The 10,756-nt window shown below is 40.4% G+C and overlaps 1 protein-coding gene and 1 long non-coding RNA gene across 3 annotated transcripts; both read right to left on the bottom strand.

The window, feature by feature from the left end:
• Positions 1–2,700: 2,700 nt before the first annotated feature.
• LOC109873144 (galectin-9-like) lies at positions 2,701–10,756 on the bottom strand. 2 transcript variants are annotated; one of them, XM_020464708.2, is made up of 5 exons: positions 10,355–10,756; positions 4,254–4,342; positions 3,903–4,110; positions 3,618–3,741; positions 2,701–3,422 (listed from the first exon to the last, which is right to left on the bottom strand). In XM_020464708.2, exons 1-5 carry the CDS (start codon positions 10,382–10,384, stop codon positions 3,367–3,369), a joined length of 507 nt encoding a protein of 168 aa, XP_020320297.2. In that variant the 5' UTR covers positions 10,385–10,756; the 3' UTR covers positions 2,701–3,366. The 2 variants fall into 2 exon arrangements, with proteins under 2 accessions (XP_020320297.2, XP_020320298.2); XM_020464709.2 differs by having other exon boundaries at positions 3,622–3,741; positions 10,355–10,716.
• Positions 8,492–9,531, bottom strand: LOC109873145 (uncharacterized). The gene is made up of 2 exons (XR_002252556.2): positions 9,102–9,531; positions 8,492–8,773 (listed from the first exon to the last, which is right to left on the bottom strand). It is a non-coding gene; the product is annotated as an uncharacterized LOC109873145 (long non-coding RNA).

The following is a 10,756-nucleotide window of genomic DNA, read 5'->3' as shown; positions in this document are numbered from 1 at the left end:
AGTTCTTGATGATCCGATAAATGGTTGATTTAGGTGCAATCTTACTGGCAGCAATATCCTTGCCTGTGAAGCCCTTTTTGTGCAAAGCAATGATGACGGCACGTGTTTCCTTGCAGGTAACCATGACTGACAGAGGAAGAACAAGGATTCCAAGCACCACCCTCCTTTTGAAGCTTCCAGTCTGTTATTCAAACTCAAACAGCATGAGACTGTGATCTCCAGCCATGTCCTTGTCAACACTCAGACCTGTGTTAACGAAAGAATCACTGACATGATGTCAGCTGGTCCTTTTGTGGCCAATGTTTTGGGGGGGATTCAGTTCATTTGCATGGCAAAGAGGGACTTTGCAATTAATTGCAATTCATCTGATCACTCTTCATAACATTCTGGAGTATATGCAAATTGACATCATACAAACTGAGACAGCAGACTTTGAACATTCATTTGTGTCATTCTCAAAACGTTTGGCCACGACTGTATTCTGGATAGGGCAGGTACTTTTGTGTAGTACCTTACCTTAGAAGTGAGGACGGAGATAATAGTAACATAATATTCAGTGCGGTGTAATTTGACTATAATGAAGTCTGCTTCTTGTGAGGTTATCTTTCCTCAGTTAAAGAGCGCTATGAAAGCCTATCTACATATGAAGAGGTCCCCATGAAGAGCAGTGGTTCTCAGTCCTGGGGACACAAAGGGGTGAAGGTTGTTGTTGTCTCAGCACTGCACAGCTGACTCAAATGATCAACTCATCATCAAGCTTCGAGTGGTATTTATATATTAATTTGTGATGCTATCCTTGATATGATCCTGTTATTGTCTATGTGTGCCAAAGCATCTATCAATCTAATGTTATCATGATTTGTTATCAGGGATATTATACTTTAGTAATCCACAGTGACCTGGTGATGTAAAAGTCAAATAATTACATTATCTTCCATATTCCTAGATACCTTGTAACTGGAGATTCCTTCAAAACGATTGCCTACAGTTAACGTGTAGGGCACTGCAAGGTTGGGTGACCAGGGCCATCTGGGACCTCTTTTAAGAGCCATTCACATTGCAATAAGAGTATTCTTCCATTTACTTATGTCAACTGCAGTTATTCAGTTCCCAGTTTCTCTCCCTTTGATTTCTTCTTCTCAGGTGAGGGTGCTGTCTGTACAAAAACAAAGAGACACCCTATAACCCACACACATTTATCAATCTGATTGGATTGTGTTATGCAGTAACAGGCTCATGTGTAATACTGTGGCTCCACCTTCAACGAATAGGCTAGAGGGCCAACCATAGAGAATAGTAAAACACTAAATTATTTCTATAACTATACTATATTGTTTGTCCTCGTGATCAGAGGTGAGAGATCACTTGGTCAGGTCAACAGGAACATTTATTAAAGAGATGCTTTACATTGATAAACAGAAAGATATGCTGTAGTCCTCCTCATTTCACCTCCTGATTATGACTAACAATGTTAGAATAAAAAATAAAAACACAAGGCTTAAACATGCTCTCTCTCCATCTATCTCTTGTCCTTAGATATGTTTTGATGTGAGAGGATGCCATCCCCCAGTCCCATCATCGCCAGCTCACCTGCTTTTAAGATAAACTTCGGGCAGACTAGACGCTATTATGTAATTGTGACAAACAGAGAATATTTGGGTAGCACTGGGATTCAATTCAATATGCTGCCTTCTCTGCTCCTATGTTCTTACACAACTCACCTCCTTTCTTCCTCTGTTTTTATAAATGCACAAGAGATGTGCATTGAAGTACAGGTTGAACTTGTATTTATAATACAATTATAAATGCATGCATTTATAACACTTGGATAATGAACTTCTTTCAAAACATTTCACATTCTCTACTGGTTGAAATACTAAACCTATCCTGTGTTAATCAGATCAATGCAGATGAAGGGCATTAGGTATTGCAATTAACTGGTTTTAGAGTATTTACATGATGCATAGGAAGTGTAGTGTTCTGTTTAAATCATATATGAATTGCAAATCAGCCTTTAACTAGTTAAATCCTTTTTCTAGTCTATTCATTACAATGTGTATCCATTGTCCCAGGACCAAGATTGGTAAACACTGTTGAAGTGTATACTGTAATGCAGACACAGCATCATTCAAAGACTGGAATTTGATACTCCTGGTATTGGATATGACTGAAATAATCTCAGATACTCATACCTGAACTGCACCTTTATTTGCCAAGGTAGAATACATGATCAGTGAATATATTAAATGTACAGGCTACAATGTGGGGATGGATCTCATGCATGGTAATAACTACATGTATATACGACTTGCATCCTTGGCACAAAGTTCTATTATATTCTACTCAATCCACAGGCTTCATTAAAATATCAACTTCAAACCCGTCTGAATGACAACTGGCTATGACAGCTATGACGGCTATTCATAGCTAGGTTCTCTACTGATATGTATACCAATTGTTTGGGTCCATACACAGATCAGCTAAATAACTAGCTACACAGCCATACAGGTATTTGTATCCTCCACTGCACAATAAGCAATAACACAACTATGTTACTTCATATTCTGTATTGCATGGCAAATATCAGCAAGGCAATCTTCCAAAATTGTACGTTCAATTTGCAGTAAAATGCTTTAGCTAGTGTTAGAGTTGCGTAAATTCGAATCTGGTATCAGGATAAATATAACACTGAGTCACCGATTGTATACAATGTATTTTTTATTAGCTATGTAATAAATGGCAAATGCAACTTTCGTATATACGGGCTCACTGTAATACCACGTAGGGCAGAACAGAGAACTAACAGGATGTACGTAAACAGTTCTTATACTGTGATAGACATAGTTCCAACCCGTCTGTTGGCCTATCACAGTAGAGGCTGGGCGTGGTTTAAAGTTGCCCAGCCTATCGCAGGCACTCAGGCGGGTCCCCGAGTCCTCCCTCCGTCGATGGAAAGATTCCTACTGTTCTGGTATCACCCCCTAGTTATAACAGTTGCTCAGTTCCTGCTATTGTGTTGTTCAGTATTTTTCCATCTCAGTTAAACCTTGTGATGACCACCCCTCCCTATCACAACTTTGTAAGATACAGCAAGTCACACCATATTGCTCAATATTGTTACATACAAACACAAGGACAAAGCATCTGCTGGGCTGTTATCTACAGTTTTGCAACATGCAGGTCACACCATGTTACTCAGTTCTTGTCACACACAAACAGGCAAGTAGCAAGCAGTTGTTTAATCTCATAATGATGCTCCAGTGCACAAATGCAGACACCTCACACAACCAACATCAGATCATATTTAATCATATATATGCTAATAGCTATTATGTAAAATAGAGGATCCCACACTAGCTAGATTCTTTACATCCACTGATTCACATTACGACAGTCTGGTTTGCTGGTTGTTTCAGGAGTCCCTAAGACATTAAACCAGAATTACAATTTCATACGCATGTCACAACACACATAAAGCTAGCTGACTAATGTTAGCTAGCTTATTCGAGATTTTCGGAAATTAACTTTATGATAAGAAAATATGCATAATAGTTTCTCTAGAATTACTGCAAAGATGTACAGTACTCTCCCAAACGGAGGACCTGTCAGATACTCACTCACTGCAGAGTTGGAGAAGACAATGGATTCGATCTCCACGTCCCCAGACACGAAGATGGTGTCCACTTGGGTGATTGACATCCGGTGCAGGTACTCCATGAAGTGGGCACCATTCACAATCACCTGGGATAAGACCGGATTTAGGAGAGACAAGAAATCAATGGCACATGGAGAAAAAAATAATGGTTTGAATCTTTTTTGCTCTAGAATATTGATACAATTCAATAAGTCGACAGTAAAACAAAAATGTGTAGCCTAAGTATAAGTGATAAAAGTCTCCTGACCGAATATGTATCTCGGTTGACCAGGAACAGGAGGGTAAATCGTTCCTCCTGGGTCATGGGTATATAATATTTACGCTCCTCTGGGCCCCACTTAGAGCTCAGCATGGTGTTGCAGGCCACATGGTGTTTGGATTCATCATATCGGGGGTTGAAGTGGAGGGCTACGTCAGGTTTTTCTTTTGAGCCACATTGCAAATTCACATGAAACCTAGAGAGAAGAAATGGGGCCATATTTTAAAGTGATTAGGTTTAACAAGATCCCTTGTGCTGATAGAGAGTGACAAGACTGAGCTAAAAAAGACATGGCTGTCCTAGTGAAAAAGAGATGTATGCACTACTAGGTAGGTCTACCTCTTGGCATTTGGCAGGACTCTCCCTGTCACAGTGATGGTCTTCCCCTCATGCAGACCTCCCTGGATACAGCCTGTGAATGGCACGCTCTAGGACATGAAGCAAAGAAACAACACTTGACCACGCTGGGTGTCTCATCTCTTTCACCAGCTTGTAGTTAGGTCGTCTGCCTGATAAGGTTAGGGACTTTGCAATAGAGTAGTAGTTGAAAACTTTAAATGTTCACAATGGCTACATCAAGCATTCTGTAACCTATAACAATTTAAGGTGGGTTGCACCAACATGGATTAACTCAAAGTTGTGTAGCAGGCTCAAGGGTGTGGGGTTTCCACGTCACCAAGTTCAATAACAAAACATGCACCAGTAGCACAACTAGAACACAAATTGGGAGTTTATTAGGGATTTTTGTACACGGGTGAAGAAGGGGAATTTATCAATTACTTCAGTTCACGAGCTGCTCGTTGTCCGTTCCATTTTCCAAGGGTAATCCTTAAACTCGGACCCTCAGCCAATCCGGTTTGGTACACAAAGGGGGTAATCCAACAGTTCGGTTCACAACAGGTAATCTCACAGCCACTGTTCTCTCTTCTCCCACTCGACATATCACACATTTCTCTCTCCATTCTCTGCCCCTTTATCCAGGCTACTTCCTCCTTTATCCCCAAGCACTCCCTGGCTTAATGAGCCAAAGCCTATATTTATGTTTTATTTTATTTCACCTTTATTTAACCAGGTAGGTTGAGAACAAGCAATTCGACACAATACAACAACACAGAGTTACACATGGAATAAACAAAACATAGTCAATAATACGGTCGAACAAAGAAAACAAAAAGTCTATATACAGTGAGTGCAAATGAGGTAAGATAAGGGAGTTAAGGCAATAAATAGGCCATGGTGGTGAAGTAATTATAATATAGCAATTAAACACTGGAATGGTAGATGTGCAGAAGATGAATGTGCAAGTAGAGATACTGGGGTGCAAAGGAGCAAGATAAATAAATAAATACAGTATGGGAATGAGGTAGGTAGATAATGGGCTGTTTATAGATGGGCTATATACAGGTGCAATATAAGCTGTGTCGCTGATGCCCTCCCGCATCTGAACTGCAACATAAAAATGTAGAACCAGGAACAGATATAGCCCTTGGTTCACTCCAGACCTGACTGCCCTTGACCAGCACAAAAACATCCTGTGGCGTACTGCATTAGCATCGAATAGCCCCCTTGATATGCAACTTTTCAGGGAAGTTAGGAACCAATATAGACAGGCAGTTAGGAAAGCAAAGGCTAGCTTTTTCAAACAGAAATTTGCATCCTGTAGCACAAACTCAAAAAGTTCTGGGACACTGTAAAGTCCATGGAGAATAAGAGCACCTCCTTCCAGTTGCCCACTGCACTGAGGCTAGGAAACACTGTCACCATCGATAAATCCACGATAATTGAAAATTTAAACAAGCATTTTTCAACAGCTGGCCATGCTTTCCACCTGATTACCCCTACCCCGGTCAACAGCCCTGCATCTCCCACAGCAACTCGCCCAAGCATCCCCCATTGCTCCTTCACCCAAATTCAGATAGCTGATGTTGTGAAAGAGCTGCAAAATCTGGACCACTACAAATTAGCCAGGCTAGACAATCTGGACCCTCTCTTTCTAAAATGATCTGCCGAAATTGTTGCAACCCCTATGACTAGCCTGTTCAACCTCTCTTTCGTATCGTCTGAGATACCCATAGATTGGAAAGCTGCCGCGGTCATCCCCCTCTTCAAAGGGGGAGACACTCTAGACCCAAACTGCTACAGACCTATATCTATCCTACCCTGCCTTTCTAAGGTCTTTGAAAGCCAAGTTAACAAACAGATCACCGACCATTTCGAATCCCACCGGACCTTCTACGCTATACAATCTGGTTTCCGAGCTGGTCATGGGTGCACCTCAGCCATGCTCAAGGTCCTAAACGATATCATAACAGTCATCGATAAGAGACAATACTGTGCAGCTGTATTCATCGACCTGGCCAAGGATTTCGACTCTGTCAATCACCACATTCATATCGTTACACTCAACAGCCTTGGTTTCTTAGATGATTGCCTTGCCTAGTTCACCAACTAATTCTCAGATAGAGTTCAGTGTGACAAATTGAAGGGCCTGTTGTCCCGACCTCTGGCAGTCTCTATGGGGGTGCCACATGGTTCAATTCTCGGGCCGACTCTCTTCTCTGTATACATCAATTATCTCTCTTGCTGATAGTGATTCTCTGATCCACCTCTACGCAGACGACACCATTCTGTATACTTCTGGCCCTTCTTTGGACACTGTGTTAACTAACCTCCAGACGAGATTCAATGCCATACAACTCTCCTTCCGTGGCCTCCATCTGCTCTTAAATGCAAGTAAAACTAAATGCATGCTTTTCAACTGATAGCTGCCCGCACCTGCCCGCCCGTCTTGCATCACTACTCTTTACGGTTCTTAGAATATGTGGACAACTACAAATACCTAGGTGTCTGGTTAGACTGTAACCTCTGCTTCCAGACTCACATTAAGCAACTCCAATCCACAATTAAATCTAGAACCAGCTTCCTATATCGCAACAAAGCATCCTTCACTCATGCTGCCAAACATACCCTCGTAAAACTGACGATCCTACTGATCCTTGTCTTCGCCGATGTAATTTACAAAATAGCTTCCAACACTCTACTCAACAAATTGGATGCAGTCTATCACAGTGCCATGTGTTTTGTCACCAAAGCCCATATACTACCCACCACTGCGACCTGTATGCTCTCGTTGGCTGGCCCTCGCTTCATACTGGTTGCCAAACCCACTGGCTCCAGGACATCTACAAGTCTTTGCTAGGTAAAGCCCTGCCTTATCTCAGCTCACTGGTCACCATAGCAGCATCCACCCGCTCCAGCAGGTATATTTCACTGGTCACCCCCAAAGATAATTCCTCGTTGGCCGCCTTTCCTTCCAGTTCTCTGCTGCCAATGACTGGAACGAACTGCAAAAATCACTGAAGCTGGAGACTCATATCTCCCTCACTAACTTTAAGCACCAGCTGTCAGAGCAGCTCACAGATCACTGCACCTGTACATAGCCCATCTGTAAATAGTCCATCCAACTACCTCATCCCCATACTGTTATTTATTTTGCTCCATTGCACCTCATTATCTCTACTTGCACATTCATCTTCTGCACATCTATCATTCCAGTGTTTCATTGCTATATTGTAATTACTTCACCACTATGGCCTATTTATTGCCTTACCTCTCTTATCTTACCTCATTTGCACATAATTTATGTAGACTTTTCTATTGTATTATTGACTGTATGTTTGCTTATTCCATGTGTAACTCTGTGTTGTTGTTTTTGTCGCACTGCTTGGCTTTATCTTGGCCAGGTCGCAGTTGTAAATGAGACTAACTAGCCTACCTGGTTAAATAAAAAATAAAACAGAGGGCACAGCATGATCAGAGGTTCTAACAATGTTAGAATAAAAACACAAGGCTTAAACATGCTCTTCCTCCATCTATCTCTCTTCCTTAGATATGTTTTGATATGAGAGAGGATGCCACCCCCCAGTCCCATCAGCCACCTCACCCGCTTTTAAGATAAACTTCGGGCCGACTGGACAAAATTATGCAATTGTGATGAACTGAGAGAATATTTGGGGAGCACTGTGATTCATAAATTGTATGCTCCCTTCCCTGCTCCTATGTTCTTACCTCTTCCCCTTTCTGTCTCTTACACCTCTCACCTCCTTTCTTCCTCTGTTTTTATAATGCACAACAGATGTGCATTGAAATACAGATTGAACTTGAATTTACAATATTACAATTATATTTATAATGTATGTATTTATAACACTTGGATAATGAACTTCTTTCAATAAAGAGTTTCACATTCTCTACTGGTTGAAATACTAAACCTATCCTGTGTTAATCAGATCAATGCAAATGAAGGGCATTAGATATTGCAATTAACTGGTTTTAGAGTATTTACATGATGCATAGGAAGTGTAGTGTTCTGTTTAAATATATATGTGAATTACAAATCAGCCTTTAAGTAGTTAAATCCTTTTTCTAGTCGTAGGGAACCATGTGTAACCACTGTCCCGGGACCAAGATTGGTAAACACCGCTGAAGTGTATAATTGTAATGCAGACACAGCATCATTCAAACACTGGAATTTGCTACTCCTGGTATTGGATATGACTGAAATAATCTCAAAGACATTCATACCTGAACTGCACCTTTATTTGCCAAGGTAGAGTACATGATCAGTGAATATATTAAATGTACAGGTTACAATACAGGTATTTGTATCCTCCACTGCACAATAAGCAAGAACATAATAACTACGTTATTTAATCTTTCGGCATTGCATGGCAAATATCAGCAAGGCAAGCTTCCAAACATGTACATTCAATTTGCAGTAAATGCTTTAGCTAGCTAGATTATTTACATCCACTGATTCACATTACGACAGCCTGGTTTGCTGGTTGTTTCAGGAGTCCCTAAAACATTAAACAACCAGAATTACAATTTCATACGCATGTCACAACACCCATAAAGCTAGCTGGCTAAAGTTAGCTAGTCAGCTAGTTTGCTAAATCGAGATGATCGGAAATTAACTTTATGATAAAAAAATAAGCATAATAGTTTGTCTCTACATGAACTAACATATTCCTGTTATATTTAATATAAGTATAAATGCAATCATAATTGACTGTAGCGCATATAAAGCACCCACACTTTACCGGTGGCTGACACCGTTCATCCTGCGATCCTTACAATTAACATTGTAAGTTAGTTTTAACGTGCATTATAGTCATTGATATTTACCAGTTATTTATGTTTACTAAATATCCTTGGGCCGAGTTGTCCGTCGTCATCATAAGGGTTAAGGAGAGGGGCAAACTGCTGGGGAACCATCTCTCAAATCTTCTGGGAGAGAGGATCAATTCTCTTGGACGGAGGCCCCCTCCGGTCTGAAATAGCACTCGCCTCTGCTGCATCCTTTTTTTGCTTTCGCTTTCGCTTTACGTTTTTCCAGCACACCTTCATTTGATTTGGGTTCCTTTTTTCTTTCATCCTTGTCGATCCATTAAATCTGTGGCATAAAATGTCCCAGCTGTCTTCCTCATTTTTGACAGTCGTGTTGTCTGTCTTTTTATCCTCCAGTACATTACTAAATTCCTCCATCAGTTCCGACGAGGTTTTCATAAGCGGAGAAATGTGAACAACTTTAACAAGCCATGATCAGGTGTGTAGCTGACAAATAATACATGCCAAAATAAGTAATGACAATAATACATTATATTTAATGCTAGCTAGCTTTGTTTATAAACTAGCTAGCTACAGTAGCTAACGAATTAGTTATATTGTAAAAAAAATCTAAAAAAACATCTGCCAACCCATGAGATCCTTTCACGATGGAGTTGCAATAGTTCAAACGTTACATTGTTATTATTTTATCAAGGAGCAGTAATTTTGTGGCCTCGTTTGTCAAGTAGGCTAGCTACTTCGTTTCAACTCAAGAAAAAACTCATATTGGTGCAACACGTCACTAATCATAGTTTAAAACCGTTAATTGTAGATTTACTGAGCCAGATTTAAAATGAAGTGGTGCCACACATCTCTGATTAATTATAAACCTAGATTTACAAAACATAGATTAGCTCTAATCCTAGATTAATTAAAACCATGTTGGTGCAACCCACCCTAAAAGGTTATAGTTTCCTTTCTTCTTACCTTCTTTCATTGATTATATCAATCACTTAAGTTTTTAGGTGTCAAAGGTGGGTATGAAAATGACAGGAAATATTGAGAGACCTATTCAATGTTTTTCAGTCCTGTTCCTGAGGAACCCATTTTTATTCTAGTCCACTAAATGCATCACTAACAAACCCATTGCACCTGATTTTAGTTGCATCGGTTGTGCTAGTGCGTGCTGGGCTAGAGGAACATCTGTGGGTCCAGAATATACAAATATTGTGGAACATTACACCAAAAAGAAGTATCAAAATGACTCCCAAAACTCACACATAATGGGGCCTGAAAAGTACATGTAAATAATGTCAAAGTAGAATTGTTACCGGATTGCAGAAGGGTTGCTGATAATCCATGCTGCAGTGTGGCTCTGATCTGTCAGTTTGACTTTATGGTGAATCTAGAGAGTGCAGCGAGTAGACGTTCGGTGGTTCTCTTCTGGCACTTTTATACATTTCTCTCACAATGACTCATGCGGTCATCATTGTTTTACACTAATTGAAACACGGTCAAGCCATCCGCTTTTCTTTTTTCTTTTTGCACTCTCTCTATACACTCTCAAACCCAGATCAATGAATCCCTACCACTGTGTCGCTGAGTCATCATAATGCTTTAGCAAATGTACATTATACAAGGGGCAGTGGTAGACATAATGTAAGTCACCTAATTTATGTCCCTCTAAATTCCCGAATGACTCTGCTGATGCTACAGCTATTATATGCCGCAAT

This window comes from Oncorhynchus kisutch, linkage group LG28, assembly GCF_002021735.2.
Source record: "Oncorhynchus kisutch isolate 150728-3 linkage group LG28, Okis_V2, whole genome shotgun sequence".
Lineage (NCBI taxonomy): Eukaryota > Metazoa > Chordata > Actinopteri > Salmoniformes > Salmonidae > Oncorhynchus > Oncorhynchus kisutch.
This window is presented reverse-complemented; position numbering and strand designations above follow the sequence as displayed.

What these genes read in the sequence shown, in the direction of transcription:
- LOC109873144 (XM_020464708.2), bottom strand. Translation starts at nt 10,384, where the DNA reads ATGGATTATCAGCAACCCTTCTGCAATCCG. An exon ending in AGCAACCCTTCTGCAATCCG is followed by an intron (nt 4,343 to 10,354) that starts GTAACAATTCTA and finishes TTCATGTCCTAG; the next exon opens with AGCGTGCCATTCACAGGCTG. An exon ending in TCAACCGAGATACATATTCG is followed by an intron (nt 3,742 to 3,902) that starts GTCAGGAGACTT and finishes GTCTTATCCCAG; the next exon opens with GTGATTGTGAATGGTGCCCA.